Here is an 18992-nt window from a genome sequence, read left to right on the forward strand (position 1 = left end):
TTACCGGGCCAAGCATTTTAATCGCAAATCTGACATCCTCAGAGTGAACACTTGCACAACAACACACACTAATCCCACATCTTTGGGGAACCCCTTCAACGACTCACACTTTACACTTTACCGGGCCAAGCTTCTTAATCGCAAATCTGACATCCTCAGAGTGAACACTTGCACTAACAACACACACTAATCCTACCTCTTTGGGGAAGCTGGTCTCCGCGTATCAGTACCCGAATGGATTTTTAATGCCTTATGTTTTAGGTGTTCCCTCATTTCCCGAAATCCGATTGGATCGGCCGCGTGATATTTTATAGGTCCCGCCCTCTCTGTCTTGTGTGACGCGTCAGGCAGCCTTTGAAGCATCTGCTAGAGGCTGGTGACTCTGCCACTCATTCCGCCCTTCGCCTTGTCCGTAATATGCGTTTAATTTTCTGTCACAACAGTGGGCAATCAGCAGAGTCTCCCCAGGAACTGATGTAACGTGTGGCATGTAGCTGATAATCGTGGCTGTAGCGTCTCTCCACCAAGTACTGTGCAGTTCCCCAGCAAGTATTTTAATCTGTGCTGGCGTGCAGCTGATTATTGTATGTGTGGCGTCTCCCCAACAATGGATTTTATGTGCGCGACCGCGAGTACCCAATCAGCACTTTCCCCAGCAATGATGCGCACTTCACCAGAAGACACAGACACATGGACGCACACAGGGATTTTATTAAAGAGGATGGGAAGATGCACTGTTTTGTTTTTCTTTTATTTGTTCTTAAAAGTACTTATAGATTAAAAACTCTTTCACTTTAACACCCATCCATTGCAGTTGTTGAGTGTGTGTCCTCACTTGCTATGGCTCAATACTCGGTTATGACTATCTACGGACACAGGCTCAAGAGGCTCCTATTATGAGTTTGAGAGAGTGGAGCTAACTCGCACTGCCAAATAGTCTTTAATTAAATGGTGATCCACTGAGGTGTCTCCCAACAATTCTTACACCTCAGTGTCATTTTTTGTTTTTATATCTAAGATTACATGCAGTGATTTTTATATATAGATATATGCACATTTATATGACAGACAGAGTTTTTATTACCTGTTTTGATACATGATATTATACATTTACTGTATATGTATTTGACATTTTCATCTCTAATTAGTGACACATTTATGTGTATGTTATACTATAGAGGTAAATTGGGGGACCCCCTGGAACTGTCCAGGCTGTCATCTACAAAAATAAATTGCTAAAGAGTAAAAGTTAGCTTATTAACAAATCATAATCTATTCTTAGCATTATGGGGTCAACAGAACATTAACAACTCATATTTAGTGAACATCACAACTTCAGTACATTTACATCAAACTATATCACACATTCAATGTCAGATACATTTCTAAAATGTAATATAACAGTTACAAGTACTACACTTGTATCTATATTACTTTCCAAAGCCAACTCAGACTAGGTGGGAAAAAAAGGGTTTTTCATTTTTCCTTTAAAATGCATACACAGGCAGTAATGTTTGACTAGCCTGGGGGAATTAGCCTTGTGCCTGTGCTTTGAAACTGAGCTACATGATCAAATAAAAAACAATTGTTTCCCCATTTGGAGGTCTGCTTGTTTTTAATTTGGATACTCATTATTCAATTATTACCAGTGTCTATAAACATTTATTTTATTTTTGCAGAATGTTCATTGTAAAGATATCAAAAGTCAATTAACTTTTATTATCAGTATAAATTATGGGAGATGCAATAATCTGTACATTTCTGCTGTTGGTCATCTCTATATGTTAAGAGCAAATACCGCATCCAATATTAATTTAAATAAAAATGCAATAACTCAGAACTGAATGTGTATCTTCTTAGTTCTGCCAATACTTTGTCAAGGAATGCAAAATGTAATGTTGGTTAGAGAACTGAATCTCTTCAGTGTCTTTCTGTATGTTATTTGCAAATAAAGACAGGATTGAGGTTTATACATTGAAGTACAGTGTGAATAAGATGTTTTTTATTTTTAATCATAAAATTAAATTCCATTAAATAGAAACATCTAAGGAACCCAGCAATGAGACTATTTCTGATATTATCTAATGTTTTCGGTAGAGATGGTTTCTTCAATCCAATCCAGATAGTTCCCTACTTTCATATACACACCATAAGTCCCACATTTAATTCCCCATGACACAATACCTTCAATATGAAATACATTGTTTTCATCCTGGACTGCGAAGGCTCCACCACTGTCACCATTGCAACTGTCAGCTCCATTCAACCCAGCACAAAACATATTATCTGAAAAAACAAATTTCTCCATTGCTCTGTTCAGTTCTACATTTCTGCATTTATTCATTTCCTGCACTGAGATCATTGCATATAGAAGGCTATTAGGTAATTGATTAAACTCACTAAGACCCCAACCTGAAATGAACCCCACTGTCCCAGTTTTCAACAAATCTGTTTCACTCCTTTTGGGAAGGCATATTGGGGATATTAGGGGTCCAAATGTTACCTTTTCCTCGAGTCTTACTAATGCTATGTCATTGTCATAATCTGTATTTGTATAGTTAGGGTGAATAAATTTATTTGCCACATTTAGCTTCAAAGCATTAGCCAAACCTTCATGAATATTTATTACACCTGCATAAACTTCATTAATGTCGGCTTCAACCACATGCGCAGCAGTGACCACCCACTGGTCTGAAATGAGTGCACCGCCCCCTAAGGGGCTCAGAAATAACACCTGCCAGGGGAAGTTTCCCTCTTTTGCTTCCTTGCCTCCAAACACACGTTGGAACAATACAAGAGGGTTTGAGGGTTTTCCACACACTGAAAAGACAGAAAAATATAAACTAATATTATTATAATTTCTTACAGATATCCTGATAAATGGATGAAGGAATGTGCTTGTTTGATATCTGGATGAATCTAACAGAGTTTCAGAATACTAACTTTAAAGGTGAGACAGTTATATTTTATGAGGACAAAATGAGAAAAGCGAATCTAACTTATTAAATGAAGCATGACATGCACAGCATGAAAATTAAACACAAAACTCATTGCATAAGTTTTCTTGAATTTTTAACTACTATAGAGTGTAAACAAGTTTGAGTACATTATGTGCTTACCAAAGTTTTACAGAATAATGATAAAAGTAAAAAAAAAAAAAAAGTAAAAACAAAGCAAACAAACTCAAAGTAAATGTTTAGATTTCAGAAGAGTGCATATGAAACTATTAAGTAAGATTAAATAATATACTCTAGTTTCACATACAGTCATTATTGGATTTCAGTAGATGCAACTAGTTTAAGTAGAAACTCTTTAATGAAATGAGTTTTAAAACATTACCCTGTAATTGTAGTTGGAAGAATAGTGTACTTTTGTATGATCATCAAACATGGAACGTACCTAATCGGCAATAGGCAGAAACTAGCCGACACAGAGCGTACTCACTCTCACGCTTACACTCCACATACATTCATCCTGATTCAGTTTATAGTTGCGTATCATGTCCTACATCTGTGTTTGAAGACCATAGTCCATTGAAGTAATCCATGCATATGCTTAAAGAACTTGCAAACAGAAGGCACCTCATTATGGATTTCAACCAGGGTCTGACAGCTAACCTCTAAATATTGTCAGGCACGTGTGATTAAGAGGCATCCTCAAGACTCTGTACAGGTAAGCCATGCCACCCCAAGCAGGGAGGGGGTCCTCTTGGTAACACAATCTCCTGTTTCCACCCGCAGTTCAGGGCAACCCCGAATGGAGCACAAGTGATGTCACCATGTCACCAAGACAACCCTTTCTGGAAATCAATGCTTCAAAAACCAACCAGGACTGGAAAGAGAGCATCATTTCAATGAATAACCATGACTGAGAAGGACCTACTCTGGAGCACTTCATTCTTTTCTTGTTTTAGCAACATCAACAGTTGTTTATTTGAACACTTTTTCCCTCACATCCCTGGGATTAAATGGGGAATTGTGACTCAAGTCTGCTATTTATCACAATATATGCACAATATTGTGAAAGATGGAGCTACTCTCCTCTCTCTCTCTCTTTTTTTACAATTATTTTTTATAATTGTTAATGTTACTAATATTTTTAGGAGTTTGCATGTTCTCCCTGTGTCTGCGTGGGTTTCCTCCGGGTGCTCCAGTTTCCTCCCACAGTCCAAAGACATGCAGGTTAGGTGCATTGGCGATCCTAAATTGTCCCTAGTGTGTGCTTGGTGTGTGGGTGTGGGTGTGCCCTGCGGTGGGCTGGTGCCCTGCCCAGGATTTGTTCCTGTCTTGCTCCCTGTGCTGGCTGGGATTGGCTCCAGCAGTCCCCGTGACCCTGTGTTAGGATATAGCGGGTTGGAAGATGACTGACTGACTAATATTTTTAATTATTAATGTTGAAGATTTGGCCTCTGGCGTGTTACTACAAAATTTTGAATGGATTTGTAAATTGAAGATATGCTGCTGTCATTGCAGACACAAGCTTTGGCCCTTCATAACCGTCTTTTTTTTTATATGTGCAACATTTGAGAATGTAAGATACTTTGAGGAATGTAAAGTAGGATCCATATTACTAACCTAAGGTTGTAAACCGGATGGGCGCAGGGTGCAGGGCTCACCGGATATACGGAAACTCCAAAGGTCCATGCTGTGACTACAACGCGCTTGCGAAAGGAGTCACGGCTCAAAAACGAAAGGATTCAAGTCTCAAACCGCGGGGCGCAGGGCTCACCAACTAACAACAGAAACGACAATATTCAGCGCATATTTGAATCGCATGGCTCACCGGATGTACGGCATCCCCAGATGTACGGAATCCCCGAATCCCCAAAGGTCCATGCTGTGACAATGCGCACGGCTCAAACCAAGAGTCACGGCTCAAAAATGAAAGGATTCACGGGCTCAAACCAAAGGTCCATGCTGTGACAACACGTGCGCCTACAACGCGCTTGCGAAAGGAGTCACGGCTCAAAAACGAAAGGATTCACGTCTCAAACTGCGGTGCGCAGGGCTCACCGGATGTACGGAATCCCCAAAGGTCCATGCTGTGACAACGTGCGCAGCTCAAACTAAAGGTCCATGCTGTGAGCACGCCTACGATGCGCTCGCGAAAGGAGTTACGGCTCAAAGCCAAGGTCCACGCGTGTACCTACAACACGCTTGCGAAAGGAATCACGGCTCAGAAACGAAATGAGTCACGGCTCAAACCAACTAACAACAGAAACGACAATATTCAGCGCATATTTCAATCGCATTCCAGTATTACAGTGTTACAGTACGGAAACCCCACACGTCCACACTACACAGCATATGTACACTGGCACCTACAACGCAAGCGCCTATACAGTAATAATAAGCCACAGAAAACACCGAGATAAGAGCAGATGGATAAACACAATAAACGAATGCTCCGCATTAAACGCAAGTGCCATTATAATACATAACAGTAAACGACATACAGTAATCCCTCGCTATATTGCGCTTCGACTTTCGCGGCTTCACTCTATCGCGGATTTTATATGTAAGCATATTTAAATATATATCGCGGATTTTTTGCTGGTTCGTGGATTTCTGCGGACAATGGCTCTTTTAATTTCTGGTGCATGCTTCCTCAGTTGGTTTGTCCAATTGATTTCATACAAGGGACGCTATTGACAGATGGCTGGGAAGCTACCCAACCACAGCGCATATTATGTATTAAATAAAACTCCTCAAATATATTGTGAGCACGGGGGCTGTTCGCAGCCCTAGAGGACACGGCTGCTCCTCAAAAAACGCTGAAAGATTACCTTCACAGTGCTCCCTTCTTTGCTGGGCTTACATGTGGCTGCTTTGCAAGCAATATGCTTCCCGCATGGTGCTTCGCATACTTAAAAGATCAAACAGCACATATTGATTTTTGATTGTTTGCTTTCCTCTCTCTCTCTCTCTCTCTCGCTCTGACGGAGGGGGTGTGAGCAGGGGGGCTGTTCGCATACTGGCGTAGAGGATAGGGACGCTCCTCTAAAAAATGCTGAAAAATGCTTGCTCCCTTCCTCGCAGCTACTTTGTCCGGCAGTGCTTCGCATACTTAAAATCCAAACAGCCCTATTGATTTTTGACTGTTTGCTTTTTTCTCTCTCTCTCTCTCTCTGACGCGCACTCCTTTGAAGAGGAAGATATGTTTGCATTCTTTTAATTGTGAGACGGAACTGTCATCTCTGTCTTGTCATGGAGCACAGTTTAAACTTTTGAAAAAGAGACAAATGTTTGTTTGCAGTGTTTGAATAACCTTCCTGTCTCTCTACAACCTCCTGTGTTTCTGCGCAAATCTGTGACCCAAGCATGACAATATAAAAATAACCATATAAACATATGGTTTCTACTTCGCGGATTTTCACATTTCGCGGTGGGGTCTGGAACGCAACCCCCGCGATGGAGGAGGGATTACTGTATAGCTAACAGAGTCACGGCTCCAAAAAGAAACAGCTGAACTAACGGAAACACACACACGATCCCACATGGATAGACACAATGAACGCAGGCGCCTACAACGCGCTTCTAAAACACCAGAAGCAAAAGGCTCACAGCTCCAGAACGAAAGAGCTCAACTAACGCAAATACAAAAATGAACACGCATGGATAGACACAATGAACGCAGGCGCCTACACCGCGCATCTGAAACACCACCAGAAAAGGACTCACGGCTCCAAAAAGAACAAGCTCAAGTCACGGAAATACAAAGACGAACCTGCATGGATAGACACAATGAACGCAGACGCCTACAACGCGCTTCAGAAACACCCCAAGCAAAGACGTCACGGCTCCAAAACGAAAGAGCTCAACTAACGGACATCCAAAAACGAGCACGTATGGATAGACACAATGAGCAAAGGCGCCTACAGTGCGCTTCTCAAAGGGAGGATAAACGACCTTCTGTATTCCAACAACGAAAACACCAAAGACAGGAACGATAGACGGCCAATGAACAATTCCGCAAATTAGCTGACAACGCATTCTATAATGAACCCACTGTTAATGAACATTCATTGGGATTAATGACTGTCATGTGCAGTCACTGTCTTTGTATATAAAGAAATATTTGATTAACTATCTGTAATCTAACATTTCATTACTTCTTTACTTCCTATGTACCTCATTTGCATCTTTGCACTGAAATATATTTAATGTACGTGCATATATATGTATTTCATTAAATCCATAACCTCCCAAAACAATCCCGCCCTCCATCGTATGTCATCCCTCCAACGATTGTATGAAACACAGAGTGATTGCCGTGCCTTCATATACATACATATATACAGTATGTATTTAATTAAATCCATAGCCTCCCACAACACTCCCACCCTCCATCATCTGTCATCCATCCAACGATTATATGACACACAGAGTGATTGCCATGTGTTTATTTGCAATTCGTTAGCGAATCGGGGGTTTACTGGTACATTAAATATTCCTGTACTCAGCTGGTAGAACAGCGATCACTGCTGCCTAAGGAGCTCCGTTACACCTTATCACTGAAGCAGATCATCCAAGGATGGAACTGGTGAAGATCTGGATTCAGAACTGGCTTGCCTCCATATGATGAGGAATGTTTGATCTATTTTACATAAGTCAAATTGTTTCAATTCTGGATGGGATTTATCTAAAACAATCAAAAAAAATGAAAGAAGCAGGAGAGGCACTGAAAATGTATGTGAATAAGCATTATAATTAAAAGTAAAATTTGTAAATGAGCCATTCAAATACTGACTGAATTTGTTGATGTTACTGTCTATAGAGATAAGTTACATCATCCTTTTTCAGTGTTTATGAACTCAGAAACAGAAATAATTCACTCTGCTACCAACAGTCATCTGACCCTAGAATGCTAGTGAATGCAGGGGAACATCAGAAGAAACAAGCTTTTATTATCATGTTCCTGGTGGACACAAGCTGGACCTGTTTTTCTCAAAATACTAATTAATTTAAATGTATACATGTGGTCAGTGGGATTACAAGGATTGGGATCACTCAGTGCAATAGGGAGGTGATTGGTGATTTCAACACTCAATTGTTTCATCTACTGCGGGGTTGATGGCATAGATCACCTTGCTGTTATAAGCTTGAAACACCAAACACACTACAATTTTATAAACATTATTTTAGTGTCACCTCATCTAATGGTGTCACCTGATACAGCACCCATGTTGTACCCCCCTAGTGATGCCACTGACTGTGGTACAACTCAACAGATCTGGCCACATCTTACTGCCACATACTGTATAAGCCTGTTACTGAGAGCAGCACCTCTCTTATTGTCCAAACCAGAAGTTATCATGTGTGTTCAGGGGTTGTGGTTTATTATAATATTTATGTTTCCTTGAGCTCCTGTAACTAAGCATTTCACTACAGTTTGCACTGAGTGCATAATTGTATGTGACAAATACAATTTGATTTGTTTAGGTTTCATTTAAAATAAGTGATTTATGAGAGAAACGAAACCACTAGGGCCACTCTGGATCTTCTTGAAATGGGTTCAAATCTCTAGTTATTAAGTGATTCCCCACGTCTCAATACTCTGCTTCAAAGGCTCACTTTATCTTTCATTTGTATTTTCTGTTGCCATTCTCTGACTCTTACCACTCCTTCTCCTAATAGAGTGCTTGTGACCAGCTTTCCTTCCAACTATCCATTATTTTGGAACTCTCATAAAGATAAAGTTTTAAGTGAGTGATTTTTTCTTCCAACTTGGCACAAAACCATTTTTTTGGGTTAAGAAGCAGCCATATACTTGCTGAAAAGACACCAAGCTAGGGTTCACTTATGTCTGTATGGTGAACTCCATTATTTCTACTCTCTTAGAGGAGCAGCACAAACCCAAACACTTATTAGAGAAATCATGTTGTTGACTCTGAAGTTTCTAACTTGACCTTCCTATAAAGCTGGCGCCATTACTGTAGGTCTCCATGCCAAATGGTATATGCATTCTCCCTTATTTAATAACAGCACCTTGCTCCACAACTTTTCCTGTTTGGATACACCTCAGCATTGGTATGATTGGCAACCTACTTACCATGTGTAAAGTTTGACATTTAGGTTTTGGGGGCCAGACAAACCATAAAAAATAATTTTTTAGAGTCTCAGCTGTACCGCTGCATATTTACATCATAGCCACATGTCCATCCATCCATTATCCAACCCGCTATATCCTAGCTACAGGGTCACGGGGGTCTGCTAGAGCCAATCCCAGCCAACACAGGGCGCAAGGCAGGAAACAAACCCCGAGCAAGGTGCCAGCCCACCGCAGGATGCACATACACACACCAAGCACACACTAGGGACAATTTAGAATCGCCAATGCATCTAACCTGCATGTCTTTGGACTGTGGGAGGAAACCGGAATACATGGAGGAAACCCAGGCAGACACGGGGAGAACATGCAAACTCCACACAGGGAGGACCCGGGAAGTGAACCCGGGTCTCCTAACTACGAGGCAGCAGCACTACCCACTGCGCCACCGTGCTGCCCGCTCCATATGTCAAATATGGTAAATTGCTTATAATATAAATTTACAATATCATGCAAGTCTCACTTATGTTAACACATTTAAAGCTTCAGAATTACAAAAAAGTACACAATAATTTTTAAATGACAGAAAACTCACTTTTTTATTGTCTATGTATTTTAATTATGACACTTTCATAACAAGTTAGAAGATGTATGCATAGCATAACATTCAGATGCAATTTATTGAAAAGATTTCAAAGTTGGAGCATTTTAATTTATTTATTTGCATCATCAAATAGAAAGACATAACATTTTTGTTTTCTAAATATTTTTTCACAGCGGTATGTTCAGTGTGAGATAGAGATTTGTAAATCTGAAACAATAAACTAGTCTGCATTTAAAATTTCTATATATGTTTACTGTATAAATTGATCTATTTGTATGGAATGATTACAATAAAATAAATAAATAAATAAAAATTTCTAGATATGTTTTAAAAATAGGTTACATGTAAGAGGGAATTGCTTTGGGCAGGACACAATTTAGTATTCATTGATCCATCCATCCTCTAAACCTGCTTATACAGGGTAGGAGGCAGCTATAGCCTATCCCAACAAGCAACAGATTCAAGCAGGAACATCCCCTAGACAGGGTGCCAGCCCATTGCAGGGTAAATGCACACACAAACACACACACATCTATATACGTACACACAAATACACACACACATATACATTGTGGAATGATTTAACATTGCCAATTCACCTAAGTTGTATGTCTTTAGACCGTGGGAGGAAACCAAAGCAAGCCCACATGGACCCACATGCTTACAGCTTTAGCCAGTTTGTAAGGCCTGAGAACTTGAGATAGCTGGTAACTCTGGCTTAGCAGAACTCTCATCTGTTGAACAAAGACTTGAACTATTCTCGTTTACTTCATTTTAATAAATCATAGGCAGCATCTTCAAAATACAATAACTGTTCTTATAATTCCACATGATTCATACTCCTCAGTCATTTTCAGATTTGCTCTAGATTCAGCAATGTAACCTTAACTTCCAGCAGCTCTCTTCCAGCTTTAAACTGTGCTACTTCAAGCTTGCCTCTTTTTGAAAACTGCAGAGCAAGCAACAAGCACTGAAATATTTAAGTTTAATATTTACCTTTTGGTGCTCTCAGAAGCTTGATTTCAGGGATGAAACACCTGCTATAAGTGCATATCAGTGAGCCAGCTTCAGAAAGGCCATTTTTATTTCACTAAATTGATTTACAAGCAACACATTTACTGTACCTATAGACACAAGCAAGCTAGACAGGATGTTATGAGAAACCAGGCCAACTTCCTTAACTATTCCTTACTATCAACTGTAGAAACTTTACTTTCTGATTGCAGCCAAAGATATATGTCATATGTCCAAACTATACCAATGCTTTCATAAGAAAACTGCTGTAAATAATCTAAAATATTGCTAGGGCAGGACAAATCAGTTACATTTTCAAATAGTAAATTGAAGTCAGCCCCTGAAAAATTGCAGTTTCCTCAGTTTGTATAAAAACATGGTCTTAACTCAAAAGTGTACACTGCTCATATCTTCTTTTGACTTTACCCATGTAAAATAAATAAGGCTCAAAAAATATTTTTCTTTCATAATAGATGCTTGAAAGATCATACTCTTTTTGTACTTCAGATTTGACATGCTGTTTTTGTGTAGTGCCTATTCAAGTCTCAAGCCTTGACACTACATTTCTACACTACTTTTTTCTGTGGTTCCCTCAATACAGCTAGCTGAGGCCTGACTAAAGATTCAATATCAAAAGCCATACCCCTTAAGTCCCCTCCTGGCTTTCGTGATCATACTGTACTGTACTGTACTGTAACTTTTTTTCCAGAAGGTTTTGGGCCTGCAGGTGTCAAAATTATGTATATAAACTTTCTCTGGCTGAAACAGCTTTAGAGATCAACCTGAGCAGTAACAAATGACAAAGCCCCGAATAGGTGCCTTTTTCATACAATATATAAAGCAGCAAGTGTAAGCACATTGTCTTGGAGCAGGATATATATTTTGTGCTAGAAAGAAGTTCATAAAAATTAAAATCCACCTATGGAGTCATTAAAAATTAGCCTACAACAATCTTTTGAACAAAGAAAAAAAAGGATGAAAAGCATCAACAGAACACACATGTAAGTTCAAGTCCACATACGAGTGCAAGGCAAAAAAATATTAACATTATGTTGGGGAAAAAACTCAGTTGAACACAAGAAATGAGAAGAAACCCAGGTTAATTTGTTCATTGAAACTGACAACTCTACAAAGCTATGAGACATGCCAAGCTTCAGAAAATGTAATTCTCTCCACCTCAAATTTAACATGGCATGTGCTGAGTGAGTAAATGTCGTAGTAGGAATGTAGAAGTAAATTGTGTAATGGATAAAAAAGTATTCCTGCCCTTTACATTTTTGCAACATTAACCTACTTCAGCTATTCATTCTTCTTTTATTCCAGTTAAATTTGGATTTCTTAAACTGTATGCAGAAGTGTGGTTTGATCCACACAAATAAGCAAACGCTATAAGCTTCTTAGTAAGTTGGTCATATTCAGTATCTGGTTTGGCTTTTGCTAGTTTTTAATGTGAAATATCTCTAGGCTTCTACTTAAACAAATATTATTTCTAAACTGATTAAGTTTACAGTTTTGTCTGATTGTGACAGTTACTCACAGTTCCATCCATCCATTTTCTAACCCGCTGAATCCGAATACAGGGTCACGGGGGTCTGCTGGAGCCAATCCCAGCCAACACAGGGCACAAGGCAGGAAACAATCCCGGGCAGGGTGCCAACCCACCGCAGGACACACACAAACACACCCACACACCAAGCACACACTAGGGCCAATTTAGAATCGCCAATCCACCTAACCAGCATGTCTTTGGATTGTGGGAGGAAACCGGAGCGCCCGGAGGAAACCCACGCAGACACGGGGAGAACATGCAAACTCCACGCAGGGTGGACCCGGGAAGCGAACCCGGGTCTCCTAACTGCGAGGCAGCAGCGCTACCACTGCGCCACCGTGCCACCCTGTTACTCACAGTTAATAAACTAAAATTGAAACTAATGTATACAAAAATAAAATAGAAATGTTATGTGAAATATTATAGAAACAAAAACTAGTATAAAAAGGCAAACCTAAAATAACCTTGCTGGGCAGAAGGTTTTTGGTACTTTGTCTTTTTCCTTATATCCTTGTTTGTTTAACTGTTAAAATAAAATCAGCATTTTTAAAATTTTTGACTTGACATCATATTGACCTGTTAAACCACCATACCTGAAACCAATTCACTATCTATGACACTTTTAGTACTAGGGTGTTGTACCGTGTTAGCCATTATGAATGTAGAGAAAAGCCAAGCAAAATGACACCTTTTATTGGCTAACTAAAAAGATTACAATATGCAAGCTTTCGAGGCAACTCAGGCCCCTTGGGGCCTGAGTTGCCTCGAAAGCTTGCATATTGTAATCTTTTTAGTTAGCCAATAAAAGGTGTCATTTTGTTTGGCTTTTCTCTATGACACTTTTAGAAACATTCTGGACAAACTGTATAACATTCATAGAATGCAGTGTTCATTGTTACCAAATATAATGGGACTCTTATACGGTAACTATTTCACACATTATTGCACAGAATCAACTTTTATATTTGAAGATTATCCAGGTGTTCTTTTAGAAAATCTGAAACAAGCACCAATTTTCTTTTTTACTGAGCAATTCCTCCTGTCTTACTGCTCTTCTATAAGTGCTTTCCTTACAGTTTAGTTAGAGACATCAATTTTAACTATAATCCTAGAAGATATGTAAAGTTTAGGGTTTCTTTGCTTCCTTCTTGATGAACTTCACTCATCGGGATATTTTTACAAAATGTGTTCTTTTTAGAAAATTCACTTTTGTTTTACGATTTTATGTTTCCTTATTATAGTTCCGTGGAGAATCAGGAAAATGCTTTTGTGTCAATGGCCACTTTACAGACACATTCCCACACTGAAAAGTATAAATGACCATTTTGCAGACATATTTGGGACATTCATTTCCTCAGGAAACTATGAGATGCTTAAATTTATGTGGAATGAATGTCATTACAATGATAAGAGACAAATGTTAGAAGATTTAAATAGTACAGGGCAATGTTGTGCAAAGCATCTTAGTTTTTACAGAATTTACATAATTATTCTCAGATAACTTATTAATTAACTTGATTAAACTGGTTAGATTGCATTTTCACATTTGCACATTATCTTTTGGATAACTTAGCACATAATATAAATGAAGCACCAGAGTGTATTGTTACTCTTTACTTAAATCACTTGAATTGTCAAACTATATGAATAAAAAAACTAATATCAAAATACATGTTTACTTTAACAGTCTAAGATGATTCTATTCGTAATATTACAATCAAAAGTGTTAGTATTACCTGCATTGCATTCTGGTATCTTAATTTCACCCTTATTGTTTCTCCAAATACCATCAGCTCCACAAGAGAAGTTAACTGAAATCATGTAGAGAAGCATTACTAAACGGAACATTTACAGGTCATCTAAAAAAAGAGCTCTGTGTAAACTTTCTTTAGGTTTTAGCCTTCCAGTAATCATTAAAATATTTACCAAAAGTACTTTTCTTTTTAATAAACTTAACATTTACAGTATTTTTTTAAGTAACAAACTTGTTTGTTATGATTTTGAAGCCGTTCAGTTTTTACTTTTTCCCTATTTTTATTTCATCCCTTGACTTTATAAAAAATTCAGTTTGGCTTTTGTAAATGTTTTTCTGCTTTACCCTGATGAAGGAAATACTACACTCATGTTTTTTTTTTTTTTACTTGAGCATCTACTTCAACATAATGGCAGTAATTCCTTATGGGTGGCATTCTTTGTATTTCTTGGTTTACTGTTGTTTCACAATGTCATGGATTTCTTTTAAATAAATGTGCCAAAAACATTTCTAAGCTTATACAGACAGATAACAAATGAAAGCTAGAGAACAGCTAGTCATTCAAATTGACTGTAAAAAGAGTTAGATACTTAAGGCAAACAATTTATCACATAATTAATGTGAGGCTACATGAAATCCTTTGTTCTATAACAGCAATATGAGTTTCTTTAATTCCCCATTAATACACTAGATGGCTTGTTGAATAACTGAGTCACTGATACAGGATGTAAGCTGGGAAATACCAGTTTTTGTCTTTTTACCTCTTTTTACAGCTATTCATGATGAAACATTTGAAACTCCATAAATTCTACATGTTAAGTTGGGTTAACTGTAATATACAAGCAACATTTCATGAACATCAATCATCTATTTTGCAGTAATGCGCAATTTTCATGTTGGTCCTCCCGTCACTGCACCCAAACCAGCTACTGATAGCATGGTTTTGGTTTGGCCCACCCCAAGTCCTGGCATTACCACTCCATTTCTCAGTGGAGCTTCTGAAAGGCCTTAAAGTGTAGATTTTAATTTGCCTTGACAGTAATATGCATGCAAAGTTTCATAAATTTCAACTCAGCCATTTTAAAATGATACATGCACTAACCCCATTAAAACCACCCTTCCCAATTAAATATTTGAAACTCCATGTTGCCTGGATTTTAGGTTGGTTTAATCCATATTACTAAATGAGAATGGTAAACCGGATATGGACGCAGGGACCTGCCCGTGGACGCAGGAGACATAGTGCGCAGGCGCCACACAAAGCCCCCCTCCCCAGAGCGAAACGGGAGAGACTAGGATAAAGCGAGGTCAGAAATAAAAGACAGAGTAGGAAACAAAGTAAAACGTCATAAAGAGGTTAAAGAACGTGGACAAACACATGGAGAGCAGGTTACAGATGATGAAAACTGGAATGCAACAGCTTCAAAACAACCGAGGCACGAAACACATGCACAGCGAGATACAGAATATAAAGGCAGAAACAACGACAGTTAAACGTCCACACCACACAGCGGAGGCAGACCCGGAAGGTGCAGGCGCCTACATCGCGCGTCGGAAGGAGCGGGAAAGTACGAAAGGCAAAGGCGCCTACACAGCATGGTAAAACCCGACATAATACAGAAGGCGCAGGCGTCGCCGCCATATTGTGAGTGGCACTAATGCGTAGTGAAGGCACAGGTGTCACCGCCATATTGTGCGTGGCACTACTGCGGAGTGAAGTTAGAAATAGTGTGCTGCTTGGGATCGTACAAAACGCCGAACGCGACCTACCGTCTGAAACTGCGGAGGCAAAGCAGGCTCGGGTTCAAACCGAACGAGCTCGACTGACGGATATACGCCTACAACGTGTCTCAAACCGCAGAGGCAGGGCAAGCACAGGTTCAAAACAACGCAAGCTCCTACAACGCGCGTCTGAAACTACGGCTGCCCAGCGGGCACGGGCTCAAAACGCCGGGGGTAGGCGAGCGAAGCGAGCAGGGGGCGAAGCCCCCTTGTTTTATTATATATGAAAAATTTCTGTAGGATCAACTCAGCCATTTTTGAATAATGAACTATTGTTGACATTTCTAATTTAATGCCTTTATTTTAAGGTGGACCAATGGCAAACTAAATGCATTTTTTTAATTGGATCAGCCATTTTTGGTTCTATTCAATAAGGGCGTGCACAAAAAGACGAGCTTCAAAAGGGCGACCTCAATTGGGTGCGGTGAATAAAGGCGCACGTAAATAAAGGCGAGCTTGAAAAGGGCGACCTCAATTGGGCGCAGCGAATAAAGGCAAACGCAACTATGTGCAATGCCACGTAGATATTTTATTATTATCTACGCAACTATGTGCAATGCCACGTAGATATTTTATTATCTATCTATTATTATCTAAATTATCTACGAACGCCTTTATTCGCCGCGCTCAATTGAGGTTGCCCTTTTGAAGCTCGCCTTTATGTGCGTGCCTTTATTGAAGGATACCAACATTTTTGCATGATTGGTGAAAAAACAAAGTGTTGAAATGAGGTACAGTACTTAGTTTAAAAAATGGATAAATAACATCAAACAAATCCAAAAATGTAAATCATGTATTATTATGATTAATAATAATAAACAATTATGCATTATGATTTTATTAAAGACTATCATTTTAGTTGTACTGTCTGGTATTGTTATGAGTTGGTTGACTTCATACAGTAATTTATATAACATGATTTAGACAATGAAGGAGAAGTAGTCTGAGCATGAGTTTAAATCATAATTTGGAATAATGAATGTTTTTTTTAATTATTTTTTTATTTTAATGGAGTTTGCCAGGACCCTATATTTAAAGCATTTTTAATCATGTCTGAATTGTTTAATTTGTAATTTTAAACTGTGGACCAGAGGGGTAAATCAAGGAAACAACATTATGGAGGGCACTGTATGTTTTTTGCTTATGTAATATTCTGTTACCGCTTAAAAATAATACACAGATGGCACCACATTTCAAAATACTGTTGATGTGCTCACTGATGTACTGGCCGAAGCCTTAGGCTGACTCTTATCTCTACAGCCATTCTCTCATTTTTCTACTCCAAAAAGACAGTTTTACTCCCTCTCCTTTTTATTCTGCCTGATGCCATCCCCTTTTTACCCAGTCTTCTGCATATTGCTTTCATTGGTCCCCACAAATCCAATCCACACTGCCCACAAGCTTTTGTTTGCATAACTAGCAAGTCCCCACATAGGCTCCTCTCATTGTTTTTTTTTTTTTTTTTTTTTTTTTTTTTTGGGTGTTTGCTTTTTTTCTTTTCATTTTGGACCAACATTAGCACTGTCAAAACAAATGGGTATATTTTCATTGTACATGAAAACATGAAAAGTGCTAATACAGCTGGACCATTAAATTTAGGACTGTTGATGAGGCATTTTGCTTCTGGCAAAGTCTATAAATATGGATGGCAAAACACCCTTCCTGGATGATGTTAAACTGGGAAAGTAAAACAAAATACAGGTAATGCCTTATGCCAGTCTCTTTGAGCACTTCTCATAATTAATTGCCACTTCCTGTACCTAATGGGCTCATGCTCTCTAGCCCCACATTTATACTGTATTGATTTCTTATACTATTTTAAGTTTAAAGCTTAAATAAATGCACGCCAGAAAAACAGAACAATGAGAAAAATAAATAAATTACCATAGCTAGTAGAGTTCAGGCTGTAATATGGCTGGTTACAGTTGTACTGAATAATGGACTGGAAAGTGGTGACATTCTGATCGGTGATAAAAATGAAGTAACCATTACTTGGCAAAGTTGGAACACCACAGGAAACCACTTTAGCAACAAAAGAAAAAAAACAGAGATGGAATTAATTTTTTGTCAGTAATGGTTCATTGCAGTAAATAACAAAGTAGTTTATTATCTGATGTAAAACACTTTTAGTTACACAGCAAATATGACTACAGTGAAAATAAAAAAATAAGATGAACTGGTGCTTAGCTGAACACAACATACTGTATATTGTACTAATGATAAGTACTTTTTTTTAATTTAAATTAATCAGATATATAAATTAGAAATTACTTGTACTCTTCTTTGTTTGTTCTTGAAGCACAGGGAAGAGATTTAGTGTGAGACAGGTAATAAACTACCAAAACGTTTGCTTTATTAAGAAACATTTATAAATGAACTTCTCCATCAGTCCTAGTTGCATTATGCACTTTGGCTCCATCTACTGTTCACATCATCATATTGACCAGCTGTGCGCAACCTGCGGCCGTACGGCCGCATACGGCCGTGGGCAAGGACTTTGGCAGCCGTGGACGTGTATATTAAAGTGTACGTAATGGCGGCCGTGCAGGTGTAGGGTCTCTGGACTCCAGCGAGTAAGGGGTCTCAACGCCGCGGAATCTTTGTCGGCCGGGTCGGTATGGTGACGCCGAAAGCCGATTTGCTTACTTGAATATTAAGTTCGGTTGAAATGGGCTGACACCCAGGAGTACATGTGAAGTCACGTGACTAGCGGCTAGCCAATATGGAACTGAGAAGGAAATGGGAGTGTACGCCTGTACGGCCTTGTGGCTAAGTCCATACACTGCCTATCGCCATTAGCAAACGGTCATCATATGTGCGAAGCAGCGTTTTCCAGAATGAAATATCTGAAAAACAAGTACCGAACCCGATTGGTAGACAGCAATCTAGAGTCTGGAATACGGCTAATGGTCTCCAGCGAGTCCCCTGACTTTGCAAGTCTGTCTGCAAACATGCAAGAGCAAGGAAGCCATTAATGGCGATGTTTTCCAAACTTCCTGAAACAATTGCTGTAAAGGTTTTTTGTCCTATATGACGTTTCGTAGACATTTTTTTACATATGTAGACCAGTAAATTGAATATTGTCAGATATATCATACTCTGTTTTAATGTGTAATCTGTAAATTTTTACATAAATCATAAAACATTATTAAGTTTACTTGGACTTACTGGCGGCCGTTATTAAAGTAAAAAGTCTGTAGTGCGGCCGTCAATAGCGGAAAGGTTGCGCATGCCTGATATTG

General features: G+C 39.0%; 1 protein-coding gene across 1 annotated transcript in view; it reads right to left on the reverse strand.

The window, feature by feature from the left end:
- Positions 1 to 1980: 1980 nt before the first annotated feature.
- Positions 1981 to 18992, reverse strand: part of LOC114657951 (complement C1s subcomponent-like) — a 33603-nt gene continuing 16591 nt past the window's right edge. The window contains exons 10-12 of the mRNA XM_028809939.2: positions 17635 to 17772; positions 13952 to 14026; positions 1981 to 2820 (exon numbers count right to left, since the gene is read on the reverse strand). Coding sequence (XP_028665772.2) covers positions 2078 to 2820; positions 13952 to 14026; positions 17635 to 17772 — 956 coding nt within the window. The 3' untranslated portion in view covers positions 1981 to 2077. The remainder of the gene's footprint in view (positions 2821 to 13951; positions 14027 to 17634; positions 17773 to 18992) is intronic.

Source organism: Erpetoichthys calabaricus, chromosome 9 (assembly GCF_900747795.2).
Source record: "Erpetoichthys calabaricus chromosome 9, fErpCal1.3, whole genome shotgun sequence".
In the NCBI taxonomy this organism is placed as follows: Eukaryota; Metazoa; Chordata; class Cladistia; order Polypteriformes; family Polypteridae; genus Erpetoichthys; species Erpetoichthys calabaricus.